The following is a 26,486-nucleotide window of genomic DNA, read 5'->3' on the forward strand; positions in this document are numbered from 1 at the left end:
TTGCTTAGACCTTGTTCGGGGGTGGGCCTGGTGGTGGTGCAAAGCCAGAGTCTCCTCCACGATTGTAGGTGTTCTGGGGCGCATTCATCTCAACGTCGTTCGGTTGTCCGCCAAAATAACTTTGATTTGCACCACCGCCACCATAGTAGCCACCGGGATTTTGGGTCTGATTGTAGGTAGGAGGTGGTTGGGCCTGCTGTGTCTGATAATTGGGATTGTATTGCGCCTGCCCATGCCCAAAAGGTGTATTACCCGCCCAACCCGTACCGTAAAATGGTTGGCGACCGGCGCGACGTCTCTTTCTAGCGCTGAAGCAACTGCGAAGACGCTGTCAGTATGGATTTGGACCTGCGATGGGGAAACTTGGAGCTTACCTGCACAGGAAAAAGAGGAGGAATGCGCCGAAGACGATGACGCCTAGGGCGACCCATCTACCCCAATTGTTCCATGAGCTACGACACCGGTAGGGTTGTCCGAGGGAGTTGTAGCATCTATTCATGATGATAGAGATTAGTGAGTGAGGTTGACGTAGCTGGTGAAGTCAAGGTGTCTGTGACGTAGTGTTTTGCTGGCGGAGCTTTTTCCAAGAGAGACCAAGAGGTGCAAGCAAAGGATGGGAGGAATATATAAAACATTACTTACGTGTCGTAATACTGCCGTGCGACAAGAGTCTGGAGAGTCATCTTGTGGATTGGTGATGTCAACACGCAAGGACAGAGCGGTCCAAGAAACCAAGTTGAGGACGAAGAAGACGCCAAGGGTTGTGGATCGACTTGGAGTGGACGTGGCAAGAGTGCGAGTGCGAGTGCGAGTACGTAGTGGTAGTGAGTGCCAAATAATGTCTTGGGTATGAGGCTGTGAATGTTTTTGATATCAAACCCTCGATGATCGGATGAAGATTTTATGTGGGCAGATGAGGAATAAAGAATGCGCTGTTGGTACAATTAAAGAGCTCAGAGAACAACTGCCTTCTAGGTGGGAGACGGAGGATGAGGCGCAGCAGGGCGCCCGCTCACCACCCGGGGCAGGTGAATGCCAGGCTGCTAGGCTGCCCAACTACCAGCTCGGATGGAAAGCACGACCATTGCCGGGTAACTGCTTAGGGGCAACTTCTCTAACAGACGAAAAGACTGGTCTGATCCACATTTCGTCATTAGTGGCGGAGTGCGAAGCTTCCGATTGGAAAGCCATTTACTACTGCTCGCTACAGCCTGGGCATTTGGAAGAGAGTTCAATCGTGGGCAGTGTCGGAGCTTTAGTTGCCTTCAATCGCAGCTGAACATCCAAACGAGCACTCGTATTTGATATCAAACATTTGACGTCTGAGTGATAGCCGACGCACATTTGCATTCCTTTACGGAAATATCTCACGGTCAATATACAAACACATCATGATTCATGATCCTAATTCGCCTGAACGGAAATCAGCCAACTCCAAGCCTTGGCGTTTGACTCCTCACTTTAAGTCGCGTTGCAGGAGATGGCAATGATCCTTGGCTACGCGTCATTCTTCCTTCATTCGCCATCCGTCAAGTGGCCTCGCTTCAACATCATGATCACCTGATCAGCTGACCGTTCGTTGTATGCGGATGTGGCGGCATTATCCACAGCCTTCTCGTGAGCCTGGAGATTTGCGTATTCGCTATCCGTGTGCGTATGCGTACTCTGGACTCCCTGCTCCTCCTTGACTCGTGCTGGCGACCGAGCCTGTTGGTACAGTGGATCCAGCTATCATTCTCGACCGACCCACAAGGGAGTCTTCCAGAAGCATTGTAGAAAACACAGCAAACAAGAATAGAAGAAATGAACATCATGCTTCACTTGCCCGACCTGGCGACCAACCACTGTAGCACAGCTTCCAGATTGGTCTCTTCCTTGGCACTGATTCCATAACAACTGATTTCGCGATGCACAATCGTTTTGAGGTCCAGTTGGTCTATCAGGTCATCCACGGAAAGTTTCGACGACAAGTCTGACTTGTTCCCAAGCACGAGCAGTGGAATGCCCTCGAGCGAGGGCTTGGATAAAAGATCGTGTAATTCCTCTTTGGCGACTGGGATAGCGTCTCGATCAGCCGCATCTACCACAAACACAATGGCGTTGACTCCCCGGCAATATCGTTCCCACATGGTTCTGAACCGTGGCTGACCACCGAGATCCCAGCACTTGATCGAAACGTGCCCCTTCTTCACTTCTTTCTTGTTGAATGCGACCGTCGGTAGTGAGTCGCTGGCAAAGTCATTTCCCTGGATGACACTTTAGTAATGCTCCACCATCAACCCAGATCGACACACATACCGCAAGGACTCGCACGAGACTCGTCTTGCCCGCCGCTTGAAGTCCGATCACCGTCACGTCCATTTCGGTGGCCCAGAACATCCACAGAAGCCAGTCCCATAACCAGGTAAACACTCCCGCCATGTTGGTCAATACTGTCACCGGGGTATGTTGCTACAATTCATCCGTTAGGCCCCTGAGAGTCTCTCGATAATCTTCGATTTCTTGGAACGTGTCGACAGTGGTGTTTATCCAGCTGAAGGTAGTTGAAACGAGGCCACAGGGAAAGACGGGGTTGGTGAGGACGGTATGATGCAACGTGTTATACCGAGTAGCAACACCCCCGGCACTCACGTCACAGGTCAACGAATGAGGACTGGTCACGATATCTCAATCAGAAGCTTCCTGGGGAGAAGCCACGCTAAGGCAGATTAATGACCGGCATGCCAAGACTTTCAATCCTTGTCACGTGATTCTCGTGTGCACCTTCCTTAATATCCTCATTCCCGTCTCGCCTTGCCTCGTGCCCCGAGTGCGCGTCGTTTCTCCTCAACCTCGAGGCTAAAATGCAACGGAGGTGGACGCCCAGATAACTGAACCGAGTCTTCTCGACGTTACTACCCACGACTTCAACATTTGATCAAGTACCCCGGACTGCTGACAATAACCTCACAGGTCTGTGTACTATCCATATTCTAGCTCTTTCTTCCCCGTCCATAACCCTTTGACGTCGTTTGACTGATATCACAATCCACTATTTTGGGCGAGTTTACTGTCCATGACTTGCCTCGGCCAGGATGTGATACATCTCTGTGCACATTGAAACAATCAGCACCTACCAATGACTCATCTAGATCTTCTTCTTTGAGCGCCCACCATGGCTACTCGTTCACGGCATGGCTGCATCGACTGTAAGCGTGCCAAGGTCAAGTGTGATGAGATTCATCCTTCCTGTGGTACTTGCAAGCGGCGTGGCCGTCAATGCACGGGCTACACTCAAGTCACGAAAACCCACAAAGCCCGCACCTCTGTAGGCGGGCAGACTCCTTCCATCAGTGCTGCAAGCCCGGCTGCACACATCTCGGAAGCCCGCGTGGATGGACTTGGCAACCTCACCGTTGCGGGTTCTCCTGTGGTTGCGAGCCCGATGACCACGGATGCTATGGCCATGACCCCTTTTTTGGCCCTCTCGACAGAAATCGCACCTACTTCCGTGCCACAGCTCTTCAAGACCATGGCAAATATCCCTCCCGGCACTGTACACCCCTCGGATGAGCCATTCATTGAGGTCTATTTCACCCGACACCCAACGGAATTGGTTTTTGGCAGCGAATTCGTCAATGAAATGAATTCATGTGTACTCAAGGTCTTCCAGAACAGTCCCATGGCCGTGGGTGACTCTTTGTCCGCGATTGGGGAAGCATATCTCAAAGACCACAAATCACAAGCCGTGGTACCCGTTCCCAACCGGAGAGCCAGAATACTGGCCAGGCTCCGCAACTTGGATACTCTGGGGGTCAGCCTGGAGCTTTTGCTGACAGTCATGCTAGGACTGTGTGCAGTCGAGGTGAGTACATCCTTCGTCCTTCGCGGGACTGCTAGTTGATAGTCTCTAGTTGATCGACACAAATGAGAAGCCCGACAAAATGTCGGCCCTCCCATCACTGCTGGACAATCTTTCCATGATGCTAGATCATCACATCAATCGAGGGTTCGAGCTGACGCAGTTGTCTAAATATTTCGTGCGTGCTTTAGCAAGGCAAGACATGATGATTTCGTTGGTCAGATTCCAACGCCCGCGCATACCGACGGCTTACTGGCTCGATGATCACGCGAAACAACATGCTGATCGGTTCATGGGCTACACTGGAACTTTGATGCCTATCTTGGGCGAACTTTGCGGTCTTGCGGAGGACATAAGAGCCCCGTTGCCCGATAATCTGCTGAGTGCAGATTCCGAAGACATGGCATTCTCAATCCCTCTCCACGACCCGCTCCTTCTGGTGGAAAGAGCTGCACAGCTGCAGTCGCAACTCGAGCTGTGGCACCCGACTGTAGATCCAACCCTTTCCTTTCACTCTTCACGAAAATTCCTCATGCATGCAAATGCCTATCGTGGTGCGGCCCTACTCTATCTCCACAGACTGATCAACCCGGCAGGAAGCTCGGTGGAGGCGGATCAGGCTGCACTAATCATGGCTTACGAGGTCATGGTCCATACCAGTGGTGAAGACGAGGACCTAAAGATGTCCCTCTGGCCCGTGTTCATCGCTGCTTGTGAGGTTTGCAATGAGTCAGATCGAATAACGGCCAGCTACATGCTCGGGGCGATTTGCCGTGCGCGCAAAACGGTCACGTCAACTCGAACACGCGCTTTTGTCATCAATCGAGTTTGGCACGCCAGGGATAGCGCCGTTGATTGGAATTGGATGACACTGAGTGAGCAATACCCCAATGATCTGCTCCCTATCTGAATCCTGGTTCCTGTTTCACTTTGCCATCCACAGAGGCCGTCCCAACCCCGCTATGCAGCCACATGCTCCAGGAGCTACTTGTTCAAGACGCCGTCGATCTCCTCAACATCTTGTAACAGTTGCTCGTCACAAAGTCGGCGACCCACAAGTTGGAGGGCCACCGGAGCGCCCGCCATCAATTTTGGATCATCTAAATTCAAGTCAACACGTCAGTGTCATATCCACGTCGCCATACCGTGGACACTTACACAATTCCTGGACCTTCTTGTCAAGTTCATGCATCGGGATGAATGCTTCATCGATGGGGTCAAGCTCTGGGTTCGCTGTGGTGAATGGAATCACGACAGCAGGATACTGGACGTCAAGCATCACGTTAGTCATGTTCCAGTCATTTGTGGGCCGTCACTCACGTCGACGGCATTCCAGGCGACCGTGTACATGTCGTTGGTCCAATCTCCTGGCAGCACAGCGGTGTGAGGTCCGGCAGGAGCGAGGACGATATCGATGCCCGCCTCTTGCCAACTGTCGAGCATTCGTTTCTGGATTGCCAACTTTTTGGCGTTCAACGCCCAGGCCTCTTCGTGGGATTTCCTTGGAATACTCCAGAAGCCAATCGCCTCTACAGATGGGACGACTGGTTCTTCTGCCTTCTCAATTTGGCCTCGGGGGTACGACAACCCATCCAACGTGAAGAGCTCTTTAGTGATCATTCTGATCTCGTTGAAATCGGGGGGAACAAACTCCTTAACGATGAATCCTGCCGCCGTGAGCTGCTGTGTGGCTTCGTTGATGGCCCTGCAGACGGGAGGGTGGGGTGTCAAGCCGCTCTTCCGGATCACGCCGACGACCGGCTTTCTCGATTCTGTTCCTCGTTCCATGATCTGAGGAATGACAGCAGGGTCAAAAAGCCACGGCTTTGCATCTCGGACCACACGGGTAAGCAGTCGAAGGTCTCTCACCGAGTTTGCGAGAGGACCACAGACGGCCGGAACGCCCGTGTTGGCGCCTACCCAGCCAGAAGCGGCGTATCCGATCATAGGCAGAATCCCAAAGGAAGGTTTGTAGCCATACACGCCGTTTGCCGCTGCCGGGATACTTATACCGGTCAGATTGACAGACTCAGAAGAATCTCGGGACTCACCGAATCGACCCTCCCACATCGGTGCCGATGCCCAGAACGGAACCCCTGAAGGCCATGTTTGAACCCTCACCTCCGCTACTACCTCCGCAGGTCAGGTGTCGCACCACTGGGTTCTTGGTTTGACCAAAGACGTTGTTGTGGCTCTCAGCGACCAACATCGTTTGTGGAGTGTTGGTTTTACCTAGAACGATGGCGCCCTGAGATTTCACCAGCGCGATCAGAGGTGTGTCGAAAGTCGACGCGTCAAAAGTGCGAGATATGTACCCATTGCTTGCATCGTAACCTTTGAGATGGAAGCATTCCTGAACGATCATCAACAGCCTGCCCAACCTGAGACCAGCTCTCCTCACCTTGAACGTCATGGGTAACCCGTGGAGTGGTCCCACCGTCTTGCCAGTCTCCTTGAAAATGGCGTCCAGCTTTTTGGCATCTTCGATCGCGTCCGAGAAGCGTATCTCAGTCAGATTGTTGCAAATCTGATGTCCGATCGCCGCACGCTTGGCAAATGCGGTCGCAACCTCAACGGCAGAGTATTCTCCGGCAGCAATGGCGGCGGCTAGGGCTGTCGCGTCGTATTCCGCGCCGCTGATTTTCAGTTCTCGATCCGAAAGAATACCACAGGTTGCTGCGACTGGGCGAATATCCGCCACTGAATCGGCAGGGAATTTGTCCTCCTGTAGCGTCCAGTTTTTGGGGATTCTACCTGTTTGCTCAGCAATTTTCGCTGCATGAATTTTCTCCCATTGCTTTGGCTCAAATGAACTAGGATCTTTCGCGATCATTTTATTGCCCGCCCGATGAATATTGGCCTACCGGTTCTTACTCTTCAATTATATCGCTCAGAGCATCAGCCAACGAAACTGATATTACTCGATTGGGTTCATAGTCATAACCATAGGAACGTTGAAGAATTGCACCACCATAAGCCTTTCCTGTTCAAAGGACATTCTCGTGAACCGACTACCAACAACTCTCGCACCAATAGCGAGCTGCACCAGCGTGAGCGACCATGATCCAGTCGTGGCTTCTGGAAAAAGGAAAGCGGATCAGTGATAGCGTATCACGATAATTCCATTGCCGTTGGCGAAGAACCATCTAGCATTTTTGGTGGTTGACTGGGTTGGGAGAGCTGTCCATATCGGGTGTAAATGCGATCGCCTCACACGCTATCAGTTGCTATCAAACAAGCTCGTAATCGCTACCCCACTCGAGATTATTCCGCAATATCGGGAGGGACAAGGCCTCGTGGTCAACCGCGAGTCACGATACCGAAGCTTTGTCTTCTGGTTCATCAATATCTTGAGTCGTGGCCTGATCCACCATAGAACATAGACTTCAACTCCCGCCGGTTTGTCGCAGATCTCCGCCGTCGAGCGGATCAAATCCGTCCCCGTTTTGCTTGACAGAGTTTCTGGCCACTATCAGAGGACTGCGTTTATTCAGTGAGCAAAGAATTACCTGTCTACACTATGACTATTGTGCAAAGACGAGCTCGAATGCATGCCCAGTGAAGACGATGCCAATCCTCGTGCTCACGAGTCTTGCATGCCATAGCCATCCAGCATGATACACTTTTTGACCCTCTGGTTGATTCCCCATGTTTGCTTGGCTTCACTATCGTTGGTCAACAAACACAATACCACCTATCCAGCCTCCCCGGAATGTTCGATTCTCCAAGGCCTGTCGAGCGCAATTGAAGCTGTATGGTCCATCTGGGACACTGAAAGCCAAGCACTATCTTAGGCTTTGCACATTAGACAACATGCTCCAATCATGGTCTTCTCATGCTTCATAAGCACAACCGCACCACTCGCGGAGCAACACGGCCACTAGCCCGGTATCTTATATTCCATGAACGGATTTGACCTCAATCATGCAGCAATGACGGCAAGGATGGACGATCTTTGCTCCTCTTGGATTTCTCTTATCTCGTTCAAGCCCTGCGGGTGGCGTTGGACCGCTCGGTATCTTGTTAATCTTGGACGAACAGTCTTCACCAATAGGAAATACTGAAACCGACGTCGTATGATAGGATTATCGGGGTTGTCCAGGATGCTATGGTGATCGAATCCTTATAAAAGCCGCTCCCATCACCAGATCCAACCTCTTATTTGGGAGCACACCCATCGGCCTCAGATTCAAAGCATGGCAGATATCGAGAAAGAGCCTGTCCAGGCCAGCGAGCCGGCAGTCGAACTCGGAACTACGACCGCCACGTCCAAGACCCAAAGGTTGCTAGCATTTCTTAGTGAGGAGAAGAATGACCCCAACATCCTCGGCAAAGAACTCTTGCAAAAGGCCTTGGAGTTTGATACGGAACAACTTGAGCGCGATTCGATCAAGGTTCGTCGGAAGCTGGACTTTATTGTGATACCCATGGTATGCATTTGTTGTACTGCATTACTTCCTACTCAATACTCACAATTCATGCATAGATGATGACCACCTACATGTTGAGCTTTTTGGACAAACAGACGTACGCAAAATCCAGTGGCATTCACCGACGCTAGCCAACGCTAACCTTTATCCACGCAGTCTGAACTACTCCAACGCATATGGTCTCCAAGCCGACACCCACATGACGGGAGATGACTACTCCTGGGTGGCTTCAGCCTTGTACTTTGGATGGCTGTTCGGAGCATATCCCTGGAACATCATCCTGCAGCGATACCCTATCGGCAAACTGATCGGTGGGATGCTGTTCGTATGGGGTAGTGTCTGCATGCTGCAAGCTGCAGTGTTCAATTTTGGTTCTTTCTTCACCGTGCGTTTCTTTCTGGGCTGGCTCGAAGGGGTGATCTCCCCAGCATTTGTACTTTTGACCTCGATGCTTTGGACGCGTGAAGAACAGTCCTTCAGGACCTCTCTATGGCTATCTACGAATGGGGTGTCCAGCATCCTCGGGGCGCTCCTAGCCTATGGAGCAGGGCATGCTGAGAACCTCGCGGTGTCGAACTGGAAACTCATTTACTTGGTAAGCACCCAGCACACGATGAGGTACATAGTCTCACTGAATCACTCAGATTGTGGGAGCGATGACGTTCATTTGGGGGTTTGTCATCATCCTCTACCTCCCTGATGGTCCTCACAACGCCAAAATGCTCACCGAGTATGAACGAATGGTCGCTGTGTGGCGGGTGTCGAAGAATCAAATGGGCATCAAAGAGCACAAATTCAATCGGGCACAGATGAAAGAAGCCTTCCTTGATGGACGCACATATCTCCTCCTCGCAATGGGAGCATGTACGGGCATCCTGAATGGCGGTGTCGCAAACTTCATCTCCAGCCTGATCAAGGGCTTCGGCTTCAACCCGTTAAGGACCAGCTTGCTACAGACGCCTGGTGGCGCGTTCGAAGTCATCGGGTGCGTGGCCTTTGGTTGGCTATCGACCAAGAAGAACATGCTGGGAATTTCCATCATCGGTACGTGACTTCATCCAGTGAATATTCACCACATCTCAAAAACAGCTCGCTGACCCTGCCCAAATCACAGTCTCCTCCCTACCCGGCATCGCCGGTCTCATCGGGCTCCTGACCATCTCCATCGACCACCGCTACGCGCTCGTAGCCTGCTGCTGGCTACAAAACGTGCTCGGCAGTCCACTGGTCCTCGGGTGGACGCTCCCTGGCGTGAACACCGCGGGCCACACCAAACGCGCGACCGTCATCGGGCTCTTCTTTATCGTCTACGCCGGCGGCAACATCGCAGGCCCGCATCTTTTCCTGCCCAGGGAAGCGCCGCGGTACTTCTCGGCCATCTGGGGCCTGTTGGGCACGTACTGCGCGCTGATTGCGCTGCAGGTGGTCTATTCCGCTTGGGTGTTTTCCGACAACAAGAAAAGGGATCGCAAGGGCTTGCATGTCGAGCGCGCCGAGGAGGAGCTGCTCGAGGGCTTTGAGGACTTGACCGATCTGCAGAATATTCATTTCCGATACAAGGTGTAGTTCGGGTTCGAGAGCGGCGTGTCATGTCCTCCGTAATGGAGGCTCGGTACTTGTGGGTCTGCTTGGTCGTTTGAAGCTGGCTGGGGACGTCACACACAGTCGTGGGGCCGTCCGCAAATGGTCGTACAGAACTCACTATTATCAAATGGAATAAATCATGTCGAAATCATTAAAAACTATGTACACAGCATTTCATCTATCTCAGTACATCAATGCCGTACCTCAAATTACTCATATCCTCGTCAGTATACTCGCCCAGCAACACACGATCATACCGCTTCCTCCCGAACAGCGAAGGATTCGGCTGAGAGGGATGCCGTGGGCCCACGTATTTGCCTTTGTTCCACCAGCCGAGGCGGAAGCGGGCGTTGGGCCTCTCCCACTGTGCGCTCGTCGACATAGACACGTCGCTCTGACCGCTGCTGCTGGTCGGGTGCTCGACGAGTGGATGAATAGTTTCTGTGCCGTATTGATTTTTCATGCCCGGAGAGCCCAGCTTGTTGGGAAAGTCGGTGAGTTCGAAGGTGGAGGTGGTGTTCTGGGTTCCTTTTCTGGTGTGTTTGGCCGCTCCGCCGTCGGACTTGTAGGCGGTTTCGAGTTGGGTCAGTTGGTTTGAGGAGTCGTGTGGCATGCCTAGAGGCGCACACATCTTGCTGTCGACAAAGAGGATCAAGAGACCGGCGATCGTGCACGGGTTCCACGGGACGAGGTCGTGGTACCTCCCAATGCAGAGCGCCAGACTGGCGCAGACCACCATGAACCCCAGCATCGCCTGTATGACAATCTTGGGGGTTTTAGCTTGCATCAGTCGCAGTTTACCACTGGCGGGTGTGTAGACTCCAGCCATGGATTGCGTGTCAACGGTGCCACCATCTCGTTTTTGGGAAGCAGTTGGCGGTGTCGTCCTCATGTTGGCCGAGATGTACTGCGCCATGTAACGGCGGTAGAATTTCTGGACGTGGTCGAAAATCTTGTCCCTGGTCTCCTTGTCGTCCTTCTGCAGCGTTTCGAGTGGGAATGGGGTCAGTCCATACATCGCTCCGCGGAAAAAGCTCGAAATGACACTGAAAGAAGATGAACCATCATCGTTTTCCACAACAAGCGACTCCACCGCGGTCTCGTTCAGGATCCGGAAGCTTGACTTCAAGCCAGGTTCCGTTCGCCACCAGAACGACGTCTCTCCGTTGGGTCCGCTTGGCAGGTATTCCGCCGTCGACTCGTCAACGACTGGCGTCTTGTCAGTCGAAATTTTCAGCTCCGGTAGGCTCAGCGTGATGCCTGCAGAGAGTTTTTGAATCTTTTGGTCACACAACATGGATCTGAACACACTATTATTGAGATCGAGACCATCAAGAAACCCATAAAAGATTAGCATCGATGGACAACCTGGCGGATTATCTGGCTGATTGGCCATCGCCAGATTTCCGATCTCCGTATAAAATATGTCGTTCTCATCTCCGGGCCATGCCCCGAGATGTACGTCCATGGCCTGCGCCACATAGGTCACATTATAACCATCACCGGTCCACCAACCGTCACCGTTGACAGAGGTCGACACCGACGATTCGTTCCCGTACACAGAGCCCAAGTGACAGTGATCGGGGAGAGGGACTTGGCCGCCGAAAAAGATGTCAGCAAAACCATAATGAGAGTTCCATGTCAGGGAGTAGTTGAAGAGGTCCAGGGGTATCTCGGTACATTGGAGCTCCGCCCGGAGTGCAGGGACATTGGCATCTACAAGGCCAAGGTTGATGTTTCGAAGCGCATCATTTGAGCTATCGAGAGCCAACGTTGGGAACACAAGTTCGTCAAAGGTGAATGCTGGGTATGAGAGATTGGCGGTCTCGATGAGGCTTGACACGAGCGCCGCTCCGTTGTCAGTTGACAAGGCCTGATGAAAGGACATATTCCATGAATCTTGGGCAACGAAATTGACCAACGCCGATCTTGGAACGTCTTCCACGGTGTATAAACCAGAGGTAACGATTGTGAGTATACTACCGACCACAGAGGCTACAGTAGTCAGGCCGTACGCCCATTGTCGTCGCATCACTGCATGGTAGATCAACATTGGTGGAGATCTATCCAGCCACGTATGTGATAGATCGTCGTTGGAGACTTCGCGATCGACCATTGTGCTGAAGGGTAATAAAATAGCGATGTTGGCGTCAAGGCAGTTGAACATGGTGGCTACCAGCAGTGCAACTACAGCCGGGATGTATCTTGAGACCACACTTTGGGCGAGTGAATCGGCCGAGAGATAGGCGATGCCTGGATCGGTGTCCGTATCAGACAGATGCTGTAGATATTCCAGAATGCCAATCAAAAAAACAGGCAACAGGAATGTCAGCCACAGAAACGTTTTACTTAGTGTGAACGGCCTGGAGTAGCCCATTGACGATTGGATAGCTAGCTCACTTGGGTCCCGGCTTTCCTCGACTTTGGATGTACTTCGGAGGACCATCTTTGGGAGAGATCCTAACCCAAACCACTGTGATTGTCGAATGATGGCTTCCGATCGTTGTCGGAGACCAAATATCAAACCAGACAGTTGTCTCTGTACAGGCGGACTGTTCTGTAGAGTATGGGCAAGTGCTACCAATGTGAGAGGGTTGATCTTGTGTGTCATTGTGGGTCTACAGAACATGACGAGAATAATCGAGATGGCCATGCATGAGACGCCAACCAACATAACTATCAGTGACAACTTTTGTACTTGTAATCTCTCCTCCGATGAAAGCTTCTGGCCGATGATTTCGCTACCTTGAAAGGTGTCGTTCGTAGGGAGAAGCAGCGCAGATTTCAGGATTTGGATGATCGTCTGATGTAGCACATCTTGAACGCTGTCAGTCATTTTATCCGGACTGTCCAGCAAAGAGCCATAGTCGCTCTGTGCGTGCTCTGCCACCATCGTTAGCACGGTATTGAGGGGTTGCTCGGTATAGGCCGAGTACACGTCCGTTTCACCAAACATCTTGGGCGCCTGGTCCAACGTGTTTGTTAGGTATTCCGCGGGAAGGTTCAATCTTGAGAAATTACCGATCTCGGGTAGCAATTCGACATCCTGCACCGGATTCTGTGAGCGAGACATATTATATGTGAGAAGCGCAAGCTGATCAGTGTGAGAAATAGTACACAGTATCGCCGTCGTCTTCAAGATTTCGACGTCCCAGCTTTCAGGCACAAGGCTGTCGCCATATACGTGTCCGTCCAGAGAAACATTGAACTTCTGCGTATAACGCACGTCAGAGAGGCCTACAAAGTATGGCCAGAGGTAGGTGTCGTTTTCCGAATTCTCATGAGTGCATTTCAGCTGCTGGGCATTAGGGTAAAGTTGTCTTGGAGGACAGTAAGCATCATCCGCCCCCAACGCACGGATCAAAAGTTCATAATTAGGAACGTCGTTATGAGGGCACCGCCAGCCCGAATTGTTCCTCACTTCCAATTTCCACTCCGGCGTCGAGGCCAACGAAGTGTTGTCCAACATTCTGTCCACCTCGACACTCTCACATGTAACATGAGGCACCAGTGCTGATGCTGTCAGTTGATATGTCCCGTTCGAGGCTGAGCTGTCGTTCAGTGGGCGGTACGATTCGTAAACAAGGCTTCTATCCGCACCCTCGGACAGTGGATAGGCTTTCTCGAGGGTGGCGTACGCCGTGTAGAAAGGCCAGGGCCCCGGGTCCTGGAAGCCCGTGACATTGTCGAACCTGGTGATTTGAGAGAACCGGATGTTGGTGGGGACGGATGGGACCAAAGAGGGGAAGAACAAGCCTGTGGATGCAATTGTGACAAGCTTTGATAGCAAAAATCCTGCACCCGTCAGAGAAACTGCCCAGTGACCACGTGTGGCCGACGTGATGACGGTAAAGCCCAGGAAGGGAGATACGTAGTCCAGCAACAAGCTTCGACGTGCGTCAATAGGACCTTTTGCAAGCTCGGCCCAAGGCGTAAGAGCCTTACAATTGTAATCGACCAAGCGCCAATAGGCTGTTACTAGCACCAAGATCGCGGTCGGTCCATATGTCCATGTGTAGTGATTCGATGTGATGATTGTGAGTCCATGATCTTGGTCCGTCCGATATTTGAGCACAACCAGCGCCACCAGGAGACCTAGCAAGAGGACACCGAAGATCGACAAGCTCAATCGAGTAAGTGAAGGAGGTAACCACAGACCGGGCTTATCGGCGACAATATCTTCCTGGTTTTCTCCCTGGTTTTGAACATCTTTCTTGTTCTTGTTGGATAATTTGATAGCCGTCCAGTGGTGTGTCGGCATGCTGGGTAAAAGGTGCAACAGTTGGGACGTAGAAGCACCTAGGGAACAGATGGATTGCGGTTGCCTTACACTGTTACTCTCTCACACGATTGCAGGTTGAAATGATGCGGGTATCGCAACTGGTCATCCAGGTAGTCGCGACTGCTGCTGATCACTACCCAACAGTCGAATACTCCGCCAAGTGCAATATGATCTGATCGGCGACACTCCTAATCTTTGGGCGACTCCCACGAACAAGCCATTAAAAGTCATCAAGCAAAGAGATCAATATCTGGGATGTCAGTTCAGTTATGCAGAACAAGAAAGTGGCGATCAAGCAGCACTTTTAGCAAGTGTCTCAAAGGTTGGGGGCTAAAAAGGGGTTGGTTGCCTTGCGGCTCCTACAATGAACCCGTGTGGTGGGAACGCTGCTATAATTACTGGCACATCCACAAAGTCGAGGCCAGGGCTGGACTGCACGAACCCCGGGCATCCTCGTACCGGTTATCCTCGCTTGCACTCTCAGTCTTGCGTGTTCGGAATCATTTGAATATCAGACAGATTGCTTCGGACAGTGATATCCATTCCAGCACCTGCCGACGGTCATCTGAAGCAGTTGAGCCGGCGCTATCCTAAGTTATAGTACATAATCAAGGTATTGTCGACTTGGCCGTGTTTGGCACCAAGACTCCCAGGGGAATCGTGTTGTGGTTCAATCGAATCATCCGCCCCTAGTTGGTAGAGGACCTAGAAGCAATAAACAGCGAAGACGTCCTCATTGGGGTGCCTTGAAACCCAAGCGTCTAGGCAGAAAGGCTTGGCTGGAGCCACATTAAATACTTAACTAACTAGGTACTTAACTAGTTGAAGCACTTTTTAACACGCCCCGCCCTGTCCCGTGGTGGCCCGGGGCGCCTATAACCGTGCCTTGGAAGGTACAATAACATCGTCCCGAAGTACAGATGCTCACCAAGAAGGAATTAACTAACTATGAGTGCATAAGCTATTTGCATTCGAATCAGGATATTTTACTGACAACACTCAGTATCCAATAATGGATTTCTCAGCGCGCCCGATCAAGAATCGACCTGGATAACTCTGTGGAGGCTGCAAGGCTAAGGGGTGTCGCACGGGCAAGCTAGCTAGCGATTCGCACGATATTTCTGGAGAAACCTTACTAACCAGCGACAAGGCTCGCCTCCTATGCTGACATCAACTCTCCTCAATTCCGACTCTGACATTCCAATTCATACAGTTAGGCTAGGCTCCACAGAGCGTCCAGAATATGCGATGATAGAACAGCAAACGATTACAATCCGCGATTTCTGCACGCATCATTTGCACCCCGCTGTCTCTCAATCTCGCACTGATGCTCTCTCAGATCACGTCCGGGACAAATAGATCACCTCGCTTTCGATGGCTCTTGCCGGGTGATCTTCAGTGCTTGACCTTCAAGCGTTGTAGATGTCTAACAGATTCAACCACATTCAATGCATGGAATATGGGCAGCCCCGTTCCCAACACCCAAGATTCATCCACTCCTACTCTCTTGGCAGACTCTCGGGTCAAAGTCTAAGCAAACCATTTTCTTGCAAAACCCTAGCCTGGTCGTAAAAGGACTGTTGTGCTTCATAGAGGAATTTCCATTCGTATGAATCTCTTGTTGGGTCATCAAAGGCATCGACCATGGCGCCTTTGCGCTGAACCTTGATCGCCGGAATGGCCAGAACTTGATCCTGGTATTGGCAAAGATACTGTTCCTTACTCTCGGACTGACTGCGCTCTAAAATTCCATTTGAAGTGTGTTTAGAGCTATACTCGCTGTTATCGATAGAAACATCGTTTAAATGAAAGCCAGGAGAGCAGGTGCTAGAGCCACAGCTAAATCCAGGAGTCCACCGACCATAAGGGACAAATGCATTGTGCTTCATATTCTCGATGGAACGCTCGGTCAAATAGAACGGCTCAGATAATCCAAGTTGGAGGAAACTTTGCCTGAACGCTATACCCATCTTCGCGTTCGCCATGACGTGGTAGAATGTTGCCCTTGCGACGCCCCGTTCCTGAATGCATTCAACCACACGCGTACAATACAACGCCATTCTGAGATTTACTGCAGAAAATGTGATATCGGGTCCCAATACTCCTGAGTAGATGATATCTGACAGCGGATGCCCTTTGGCAAGCTGTGCCAGGACGCCATGAGTCTGCGTGACTTGTTGTCGCACAATGCTGTGGGATCCTCGAGGATTAAAAGACTGGAATTCGTCGACGATGTATGAGAAGATTTCGGATGGTCGGTACTGTAGATATCGAAGCAAACGAAAGCAGTTCAAAGCAAACCACCCAAGCTGCTCGTTCAACACCACAATCGACGTGCCTAGGATTCTTCCCATGTCCCGAACAGTCTTTGAATCGTATACTAGGGCATGAACCGCTGCATCGAGCTTCGCTACATTTTGACAGTAGAAATCGACTGTGGAGATGGTATTCAGCAGGCGTGCTTCTTCGGTGGGAGACAAATACGGATTGATTGGAAGGCTAAAAGATTGAAGTGGTGAGAAACGTCTTCGTTGGAGAGAATGAAATGGATCTTGACGAAACGACATGTTGAGCTTGATCTATGCTTTTGATCGAATACTTCAATGGGCAGTTGTCGATTGGCGTATGAATGTTCGATATTGGATATTTCAGGATGATTATCAGGAGTTCTTTGGAAAAATCTTGGAATTGTTGGATCATATATACCATCATCTGATTTCTGAGTGCTCCGCTGCCGTCATTCTTTCGTCCCATTGTGGCCTTTCTTTGGGTTTGGGTGAGATAGAACAAGGTGGTTTCAGCAGTATGCTGGTGTCACATACAAGTTGTGAGATGCCTGAGACATAAAACTGGTTTAGTTGTCCATTTGTTTCTGGAAGATAAAGAATATCAACTTGGTCAATAGGGGCTATTCATCGGCTTCTTTGTGGGGCGAATAAGGGGATTGACAACAAGCAAATGTCTATTCTTTGGCGCCAATCACTTGAGTCGCGTCTTGTAAGCTTCAGAGCCTGGCTGAAACTCTGAGGAACACTTATTTGTTGTCTTGAAATATATGATTACACTTTTTTTTCATTAGAAACTAGTGATGAAAGTTCAAGCCATAATGTGATTCGGGTGTCAGAATGACACAAAGGTCAGAGTTGTAGTTGATTTGATTGTTCGAGCACTCTTCAACTTCAACTACGGTCACTATGTAAATCGCCATGAGTGAAAGTAGGCCCCAGACACTCAGTATTAGCCATTTCGCTAAGCCCATAGTCTTGCAGCGGCTGAAAGAAGCTCGTGGATCTCAAGCATCCTCGACCTGGCTTACAGCACTCTTCTCTTTGACCTCGACATGAGTCAAAATACCCTTCTCCTTCATCTCAGCATTGGCGATATCAGCCACGTCAACAGCATCACCATCAAAGTATTTTGCAATTTCTTCCATAGGCGTATAGCGCGTCTCGACAATAAGGAAGTAGACAACTGCAACCTCAAATACAAGGAACACACAGTAGCAAAGGTAATATTTCCAATGGAGTGCGTCCAAGGCGATGGCATTGATGTACTGATTGAAGAAGAGAGCAGCGCAGACACAGAAGTTCAGCCAGGTGAAGCCCTTTGCTCGAAGGCCGTATGGCAAGATCTCGGTAGTGTAATTTGCCATGAGACCAGATCTGGAAGCACTTTGTTAGGCGGGCAACTAATGGATTTTGATGGGGAAGAACATACTTGAAATCGTAGCACAAGCCATAGCAGAATATCATAAAGACAAAACCATAGCCAAGTCCTTTAGCAGGGGCAATTTCGTATCTGGCAGAGATGATGGTCCAAATGGTGAAGGTGACCAAAGTACCAATTGTGGAGATGAGGTAGATGGGGCGTCGTCCGAACTTGTCAATGTAGAACGAGAGGGCAATGTTTTCGATCAGAGCCTGTGATTTCATACCAGCATTGATGCCAAGCTGGGTCTGTGCGTTTGTGATGCCAACATTGTCCATGACTTGCTTCAAATAATACGAGATCAAACCATTGCCAGACCATTGTGAGAAGAAACCGATCGCAGTGATAATACCGATCCTCTTGCGGTTACCCTTGGTCTTTAGGAAATCAACCCATTGAGTCTGTCCACTTTCTCGATCAGCATCGATAGCAGCACGGATTTCTGCGTATTCTAGCTGGATGAACTCGTCATCGATGTCGCCCTCGGCATGGTATTTGGCGAGGACATGGAGAGCTTTATCGTGCTTGTCTTTCATCATGAGCCAACGAGGGCTTTCAGGCATGAACCAAATCATTCCAACAATAACAACAGTGCAAATGGCTTGCAGTAAACTTGGTAGTCGCCACGACCAGTCGCTCTAATGAACGCAAAACACATCAGCATCACTATCATCATGTCAAAGAGTCGTTACTCACCTGGATCTTGAGAGTGCCATATGTCACCCATGAAGCGATGAAAGCACCAGAATGATAAGAAGCGCCACTGAGAGTGACAAGGACAGCTCGATCTTGGGGATGCGAGATTTCCGCAATCAATAATGGTGCGGAGCCAAGGACGATAGTATCCCCAAAGCCGAGAGTGAGACGAGCAGCGACAAACATCCCGAAATTCTGGGCCCCAGCTTGCAGGCCCACGGCAATCAACATGATCACGCAACCGAGAACAATACCAGACTTGCGACCAAAGTAATCAATGATATACGGGTTGAAGAACAGGCCCATCAATGACCCCAAGCTCATGGACGCATTGAAGAGACCGAGGATTGAGCCTTTGGGATGGTCAAAGTATTCTTGCCAGTAGCTCAAGCTCTGCAGACCGTTCATCATGGAGCCGTCGAAACCATTCGCCGTGTTGGTAGCAATGAGAACCACAATATAGATGTAGAGTGTTCTCATATGCTTGCGTTTCCACCATGGCAGACGGGGGAACGTTCTTCCTGCGAAATAGAAATGGCCTTTGGGAGGCTTGACAGGCTTCAAGGCCTGGGAATGTCGGAGTGTTGGTGGGCGGGGAGTCATGTTGGCTATGGTCAACCTGGTGCCAATGCGGAAACGAGAAAACGGACTGTGAGCTTGTTGATAACAAGACAAATAAGCTGAACTTGGGAAGGATCTCGTCCTATTTGATTGATATTGTGAAGCGCTGATCAATTGCTGTATAGAAGCAAGCGGAGAACCGGGATGTCTCCACCCGTGCCCCCAGATCGCGATATCTGCCTGAATTGTGGCTGTGGGGTAATTTTGCCTATCAGGTTGAGTGATTCGGATCTCCCTGCACAGAGATGCTGGTCAGATATGATGGTTTTCTTTACTTGGCACCTACCGTTCTAGAAATGCGGCATATGTAAAGAAAGCCCTTTACGGGCAATGAACGGCGTGGTTCTAGCGGGTAAACTCAGGTCGAAGGATCATACCAAGCCCTCTAGCCCATTGACCACCGCATCACTTCCTTTTCAAGATGGTATCACCACTCGGTGATTCCCAGACGCTCATCGTCTACCAAACGTCTTATTTAGCCTTTCGAAAGCGATCCAAATCATCTGATAGAAGGATCACACACGTGATCTTAAGCCTTGTCAATCGTTTAGGCAAAATTGAAGGCTCACGATAATCATGAACGCTGGGTAGGAGGTCCAGGCTAGCCCTATTGAAACTCCCTTGATTGTGATGGTGGAACCACTCTCCATGTTATCGTGACAGCCCCCATGGGGTTCTGACGGCAAATAAGCATAGTCTTTCAATGTCCTCATTTAGCCAGAGTTCATTTACCTGCATCCACACAACCATTTCGGGCAAATGCTGACTTCATATCAACATAGCACGAGCGAGAACTGATAACGTGGACTCCCTGTGGTCGGAGCTAGGCTATTGTCCAATTCGCTAAAAAGGCGAATTCAGTGGTACATGGTGTTGACTCTAGGACATGTTCAAGTAGTACCTATTCTATCTTAAGATCTTTGAAGCGAACTTCAGCCGACTGCTCATCCACCAATGCGAAGACTCCGATGACCGGACCAACAAAGTCTGGGTTTGTCAGTTCGAGCGTGTCAACCGTCGCCAGGGATTTCCATTCGGCACTTCCTTCGGCAGAGTCCCGGTACAGTATCCGATACTCTTGTTCGGTGTATTCCAATTTCAGTCCCAAACTATCGCCGACCTTTATCTCATGTTTTGTCGTTCTGTGAATATTCTGTGCCTTGTTGAGGATCTCAAACACGACTGCACTTGCCTTGGTGTCATAAAAGATCCTCACATAACGATGTTCATCTTTGTAGCATGCGAGTCCGGCTCGGGCACCACTGGGCTCGTTGGGCAGCTCAAGCGTCACTATCGAAGCGCCCTCCAGTACCCGTTGACGTTTCCCAATGAACGAGGGCGAATCCGTTGGATGCGATAAATCGACACCACATGCCTTGAGAGTGACATCTTTGCCATCTTCCGAGATCTTGTACCTGTTCAACTCTGCATCTCGTATGTAGACGAAATCAATATTCGGTTTCGCAGTAATTCGAGAGGCTGGATCTTGCACGGCGAGACCTTTGGGAGTCGACTTCACTAGCTCCAAAGTTGGCCAATTGCCCTCAGTCCATGTTCCAGGCGTGATGAATGTCTCTCGGCCCATGAAATATCTACCTCCTGAGTCCTTACGGACTCCCAAGCAGACACCCCACCAATCACCCTTCTGGTCCTGGAACATATCGCAGTGGCCGGTATAACGGATGTACTCATCGGTGTCTCTCGCTGTGAGTATCGGGTTGTTTGAAAATGCTTCATAAGGGCCGAAAATCTCTGTAGCTCTAGCGACGGTAATCATGTGATTTTCATGAGTGCCTCCTTCAGAGATCAAGAGATAGTACCACCCATCTCTCTTGTAGATGTGAGGTCCTTCAGGGTAGATGCCCCCAGTGCCATCCCAAATCTTTTTTTCTTCCGATAATTTCTCGCCCGTCTTGAGGTCAATTTCGAAAAGATGAATCTTCGTCATCGGCCCAGGTCCAGCAGAACCATGCATGTAGGCACGGCCATCTTCGTCCCAGTACAAGCTAGTATCAATTCCTCTGAACTCAAACGGAATCGGGTCGCTCCACTCATCAGACCAAATGTCTTGCGTTGTAACGAAGAAATTCTCGCTGATATCAGGACCTCCTTCCACTGCATGAATGATATTCGTGCAAACCACATACACGGTGCCTTGATGTTCCCGGATAGTTGGAGCGTATAACCCACCGGTTGAGAGCATGACTTCGCCATTTTTGAAGGGCGGATTTATCTTTGTAACGGATTGGCGCAAACTTAGTTGGGCCCGCCGGTTGATTGCATTTCCTGCCCATTTCGTCAGCAATCGTCCTCAAGGTAGAGTTCTTTGAAACTAACCAATTTGCTTCCAGTTCACGAGATCTTTGGAAGCGTAGATGGGCAGACCCGGGAATACATGGAATGTCGAATTGACCAAGAAAAATGTGTCCCCAATGAGTACAACAGAGGGATCAGGCGCAAAGCCTGGTATGATTGGATTTACAAGGCTCGGAGTCATTGCGGGCGAAGTGGTAGGTTGATGGCTTTCGTGTAGAATTGCCTTCCTTATTTGACAAGGGTCCCTATCGACTCACCGAGCGTATTTTCGATTTCCAAGATAGTTGTGAAGTCGCTCTACGACGTGCTTCCTTCTTTGACGTGGTTGGTTTTATTTTCCAGGCCCAAGAAATCGTAACCGGTTAATATTGGGTATTTACCCATCCTTTACCCCACATATGCGCTTCCAAGCTGCTAAGTGCTTTAGGCTTTGTACATGGAATTCTATGGCGAGATACCGAATGTCAGGGAGCGAACCTCACTCAATTGTACGGGTCCCACCTCCCTATCTGGGGATTTATGATGCCACCCATTATACTCATTGAGAGGATGAGGTATCAGGCTCCCACTATGATATTTAAAGCCTTTAGCGATTTCGTCTTTCCAATTCACAGCACTCGCAGGCTCTCATCGTCAACGAATATGTATTATCGAACTCTGATTTTAGTCCTTCAGCCTCGTCTCGCCCAGGTATTAATCGCTTGCAGATCAACTAACATTATAATCGCCATATACTAGTCTGGAGACCTTGTCCTCCTCAGCGTACCGCTGTGACCTTGAGAGTCGAGAAGTGAAATCGAAACAACCTAGAAATGCCCTTCCAGAACCACCTACCTTGAGCCTTTGAAACTGTTCTGGCTGCCTATCGGCTTGTTCAATGGCCCCATTCGGCCCCAGACTCAAAGGAAAATTTGTATCACAGAAATTGAGCAGAAGAGGCTCGATCGGTCATCGAGATCATTTTCAGGATCTTTCCCACGTATCTCTCAAGTCGACAACGCATAGGAAGCTTCAATAATGTGTTAAAATAGGCCGTACTGCGTGGTCAATTAGATTCGAAGCCAGAGTTAGCCTCATACTCTAGCTGACAACTATCCTACAGACTGGCACAGCCCATTCAACCACTCCCTTTTTCTCTTCTTTCCTTCCAATCTACCCTTCTTTGAGAAAAGTGATTCGTACATAAGTTGTTAAGCCTTTCATGCAGAAATCCCTATACAGATTATACATTTAGTAATTGCAGACTCATATTTAGAGGGTTCAGCCTCGCTGCCGCAATTCTCATTGGCAGATTCAATAAAGCCGCCCCCTCAGAACGGCACTTTCTCAAGGCAAGATAGAACCTGGTGCTCAGGTATGTAATGCAGATGCGGCAGTTGTCCACCGTTACTAAGATGGTCATTCTCAGCTGAGCAATGTTTTTAATTTGTATTTCGATGGAACTTAAATACTATGTAACTGGGGGTGTTTACAGTTCGACCTCATACTGCTCCGTTCACCGATTGTTGGTCCTCGTCAAAACTAGGACAAGGGCATACTCAGACCAAACAGCCGCAACAACATAAGTCCAAGTATGGCCCAAACAGTGGCTTTCTGTCCGTACAGTTCTTACATCCATATTCGATAAAGTCTGGGGGTCTGCAGCATTTGAAGTTTCTGTTGCACGTCGATTCCGAACGGCCTTAAAAGACATGGCCTGTATTCCATGATAAACCTCGCTAAACATAACGATGTTATCACAAACAGGAGTGGACCTGCAGAACCCAAAATTCTATGATGCCCTGGGGGGCGGTCTGAGTAAGGCTGGACCTCAAAGGGGCAGTTAGTGGGGATAACGGAGTTCCCGCGCGGTTTGAATTTCCAGCACGACTATTCCGTTCACATGACTTTTCCACGGCCCAGGAATGGGTTTGTGCGTGTGAGCTCAAGCAGTGAACCTTCCAAGTACGTCACTAGATTGCCACACTAGATTTCGGGAGAGGCGACATGCTGTCCTCTCGATATACCGCGAAGATGTCATTCATCCTCTATTCTTGCTTGAGAAGCCCGTGGAATGGCGCCGATTGGCTGCCGCGGAAGATGGTAGTTTGGTGTCGACTTTTTCTTTGAGAGCGGGAGGAGGGTGCTCTGATCAAACCACCATTCCCGCTCATTGTTGGCTAAAGCCACAGATAATGGGGACCGATAGCTAGAAGCTTCCCTGCTCCTGCTTTGTAAGATAGCAGACTGATCCATATACCATTCGCAAGGTGTAACTTCTGCCGCTAAGCTTAGTTCGTGACGGCGATTGTACATTCATAGTGTCAAAACAACTTTCGCAGAGGTCAGTCTGGTCGCATGATGCATGCTTTGGAGGGCATATCGCAGGAATATGGTGTCGATGATAGAAACATGCTTGCCAGTGTCGTGCTGGACAGGATTCCGAGAGTTCGTCAGGTAGCTGGACAAGTTATGGGTCAAATATATGGATGCGCAGGCCGTCGCCTAGACCAAAGGGCTAGGCCTGAGCTTCCGGGTCGGGCAGAATGTCGGTTTCGGACTGCGCCCGCTACACCTTGGGACGGCAGTGCCCAGAAGCGTTTGTTGATTTGGGTAATACCATATGATCCGTATGCAGTAGTCAACTACTCCAGTTTCATGCGCCAGATAACCAGTAATGTGGGATACGATAGATCCACCCCCACTGAGGACTTCCAAGGAACTTTTGAGACGTGACTCAACGGAGGGGGCCCCGTAACCTCTTCATCACAAGGATGATCTGAGCTTGGATCCGACCCTCTTTCAAGTACGCCGGTCTTTTAGCCCATCTCGTCATCCTTTGCAACGACTCAATTGGAACTGTTTTATAAACCTCGTGTGCAGAGGAACTCCACGTTCGCCGCGTGGAGGTTGACTGACTCGAGTCAGTGCAACTTGACTCGAAGGGTTCCATCAGACGTGCGTTTAGAAATCATATCGTAAATTTGACTGGAGATCAGAAAATCTTGTGTGCTCTGGAAAAGGTTGGCCAGTGAAAGACAATCGTCCTTTGACGATTTTCAGACTAGCCTCCGGTTACCAGATCTCTTGTCTTTGGTAGCGGTCTCAAACTTGGGCCCCCACGAGCTTGAACTCGGACCAGCAGCGAAACTGGTCAGCCGGGTAGCCAATATCGTTCTTCACTCCCTCTCTTGACCCATGCTACCCATGACATTTCTGCCGCTTCTGAGGAAGTCTCGCCTTGTGCGGCTGAGACGATCGGTGCGTAACAGTATGCGCGGATCGATCCTTGAACGCTAATGGGGATGATAAACACTGCTCTTCTCGGTTGTAAGTACTGCACGCGAATGTTCTACCTGCCGAACTAGCAGAGTGCATGCGAACCATGCGGACTGTCACAGCTCGGTCTCGTTGGATGCGGCGAATAATGAAGTTGGCCTCAAACTTTCCAGTCGCTAGAAATCCAAGTTCGTGTCGGAATGACCAATGCAGGAAATCCCCAACTACAATTCGTACTCCATTCCCATTTGACCTTGCCGCTAGTCATAATAGAAGATCCTTGAAGCTGCTGACCTTGTTCCACCACTAACTTTGTTGTAAAGTGACTAAGATGATCACTTACAAAGTCAGCTGTCTTTTGTTGCGCAACAACATCCTTCTCAACGTAGGACTCATCAAACTTGCAAAATGTCGCAACACCTGGCGAGGTCGAGAGGGGGCGTTGACGTATAAATGTACATCCCTAAAAAGTATAGGAATGGCCCCGTTGGGGAAGTGCCAGGGTTCTGCCGAGCAAGACCTCGTGAATTCAGGCGCGTCAAAAAGGACCCCGGTTTCCCAAGACCCTGGTCATGCTGCACCATGCAACGGGTAACGGACGGCAGCAGGGGGTGAGAGTTTGAATCCATCAACCCCCAAATTCTCAGAAAATGGACACGGGGGTTGTGTTGCGCAAGGGCAGCCTCGTATGCGCTCAACATAGGTACTGGGCGTAGTCACTGGCTTACTGACACGCTAAAAGGCTTACAGAGAGGTCGCCTATTCTTCGTGATCCGGATCCGCAACAGACGGACGAAAAAGTACAGAAGCGACCTACACAGTTGATGCAAGCCAAGGATCGACAAAAGGCGTTCGGTTTCAGACCAGTTATCAGCGAATAGAGACAGAACCATGGATAGCTTTGAGTTGAGGTGAACACATGGCGTGATGACCGGGAGTTTATTGAGGACTTGATTGCTGGGATTTGTGGAAAGATCCCCTGTCTGCCAGCTGGCTAACGTAAACCCCGGATCTTGGCTGGCAGGGGAGTGACTGCCAGAAAGGGTCAGAATCACCAAATTAAGATCGTGGCCTTCCTCGTATCTCAGCCACATTTACCCAAGTCTTGCGATCCAATAAACTTGAAGCATGACTCAGGTATCCTAGCTTTCATGCTGCTGACCAAGAAGGGCCGTTGAAATTTGGAAAATCATAGGGCCGAAACGGATACTCTAGCCCATGCCAATATTTGCCCAGTCTGGGAGTCAACGCGACAAGTAGCTTGCTGGAGAAACTAACTTTGATTCTCGCGCGCCCGGGCAAACTGACCGTTCATTCGTCCTCATATTGGTTTAGACGGGTTTGGCTCGTGTCTCGCCAACATCCGTCGGAAACTCATAGCCAGTTCACAACGTACCACCCAAAAAACCTTTGTGCGAGCACATGAATGTACCAAAGCGCTTTTCGCGAGCGTCGAAGCCACGATGAAATGGATCAACTCGATTCCTTCGCCAATCAAACGCAACCATAGCTTCTCAAAAAAGGGTATAGCATATTCCCGACCAGCCACAACGCATGCCGATTGGTGAGGGCTCCAATCCTGGTGGGTTCGGTACGCCTTAGGTCGAGTGGTCCGTAAGAGCGTGGATTCTCAGGAACAAGTGGTGCACAAAAGGAACAACTCCCAGTTCCTCGAACCCCTGGGCGAGACAAGGTATTGGGATCCTCGTCGAGCGAGTAGCCGAGTACCTATGGACTATTACTTGTGCCA

The 26,486-nt window shown here is 50.1% G+C and overlaps 9 protein-coding genes across 9 annotated transcripts; 2 read left to right on the plus strand and 7 right to left on the minus strand.

Moving 5' to 3' along the window:
- Positions 1-4: 4 nt before the first annotated feature.
- Positions 5-683, minus strand: LTR84_008222 (uncharacterized protein; the record flags this gene model as incomplete). Its single annotated transcript, XM_064851769.1, has 3 exons — positions 5-317; positions 375-491; positions 643-683. 3 exons carry the CDS (start codon positions 681-683, stop codon positions 5-7), a joined length of 471 nt encoding a protein of 156 aa, XP_064702010.1.
- A 1,134-nt stretch (positions 684-1,817) lies between these two features.
- Positions 1,818-2,421, minus strand: LTR84_008223 (uncharacterized protein; the record flags this gene model as incomplete). Its single annotated transcript, XM_064851770.1, has 2 exons — positions 1,818-2,246; positions 2,299-2,421. The coding sequence occupies 2 exons, from the start codon at positions 2,419-2,421 to the stop codon at positions 1,818-1,820; spliced, it is 552 nt and encodes a 183-aa protein (XP_064702011.1).
- A 733-nt stretch (positions 2,422-3,154) lies between these two features.
- On the plus strand, positions 3,155-4,751 carry LTR84_008224 (uncharacterized protein; the record flags this gene model as incomplete). Its single annotated transcript, XM_064851771.1, has 2 exons — positions 3,155-3,844; positions 3,894-4,751. 2 exons carry the CDS (start codon positions 3,155-3,157, stop codon positions 4,749-4,751), a joined length of 1,548 nt encoding a protein of 515 aa, XP_064702012.1.
- Positions 4,752-4,825: 74 nt separating this feature from the next.
- On the minus strand, positions 4,826-6,674 carry LTR84_008225 (uncharacterized protein; the record flags this gene model as incomplete). Its single annotated transcript, XM_064851772.1, has 4 exons — positions 4,826-4,941; positions 5,000-5,105; positions 5,162-5,846; positions 5,893-6,674. The coding sequence occupies 4 exons, from the start codon at positions 6,672-6,674 to the stop codon at positions 4,826-4,828; spliced, it is 1,689 nt and encodes a 562-aa protein (XP_064702013.1).
- Positions 6,675-8,037: 1,363 nt separating this feature from the next.
- Positions 8,038-9,837, plus strand: LTR84_008226 (uncharacterized protein; the record flags this gene model as incomplete). Its single annotated transcript, XM_064851773.1, has 5 exons — positions 8,038-8,271; positions 8,328-8,368; positions 8,428-8,866; positions 8,916-9,315; positions 9,386-9,837. 5 exons carry the CDS (start codon positions 8,038-8,040, stop codon positions 9,835-9,837), a joined length of 1,566 nt encoding a protein of 521 aa, XP_064702014.1.
- Positions 9,838-10,033: 196 nt separating this feature from the next.
- Positions 10,034-14,116, minus strand: LTR84_008227 (uncharacterized protein; the record flags this gene model as incomplete). The annotated part of the gene is made up of 1 exon (XM_064851774.1): positions 10,034-14,116. One exon carries the CDS (start codon positions 14,114-14,116, stop codon positions 10,034-10,036), a length of 4,083 nt encoding a protein of 1,360 aa, XP_064702015.1.
- A 1,544-nt stretch (positions 14,117-15,660) lies between these two features.
- Positions 15,661-16,704, minus strand: LTR84_008228 (uncharacterized protein; the record flags this gene model as incomplete). The annotated part of the gene is made up of 1 exon (XM_064851775.1): positions 15,661-16,704. One exon carries the CDS (start codon positions 16,702-16,704, stop codon positions 15,661-15,663), a length of 1,044 nt encoding a protein of 347 aa, XP_064702016.1.
- Positions 16,705-17,429: 725 nt separating this feature from the next.
- On the minus strand, positions 17,430-19,144 carry LTR84_008229 (uncharacterized protein; the record flags this gene model as incomplete). Its single annotated transcript, XM_064851776.1, has 3 exons — positions 17,430-17,799; positions 17,855-18,483; positions 18,542-19,144. 3 exons carry the CDS (start codon positions 19,142-19,144, stop codon positions 17,430-17,432), a joined length of 1,602 nt encoding a protein of 533 aa, XP_064702017.1.
- Positions 19,145-20,063: 919 nt separating this feature from the next.
- On the minus strand, positions 20,064-21,659 carry LTR84_008230 (uncharacterized protein; the record flags this gene model as incomplete). The annotated part of the gene is made up of 2 exons (XM_064851777.1): positions 20,064-21,448; positions 21,500-21,659. 2 exons carry the CDS (start codon positions 21,657-21,659, stop codon positions 20,064-20,066), a joined length of 1,545 nt encoding a protein of 514 aa, XP_064702018.1.
- Between the last annotated feature and the right edge of the window lie 4,827 nt (positions 21,660-26,486).

This window comes from Exophiala bonariae (genome assembly GCF_035927105.1).
Source record: "Exophiala bonariae strain CCFEE 5792 chromosome Unknown scaffold_30, whole genome shotgun sequence".
Classification (NCBI taxonomy): domain Eukaryota; kingdom Fungi; phylum Ascomycota; class Eurotiomycetes; order Chaetothyriales; family Herpotrichiellaceae; genus Exophiala; species Exophiala bonariae.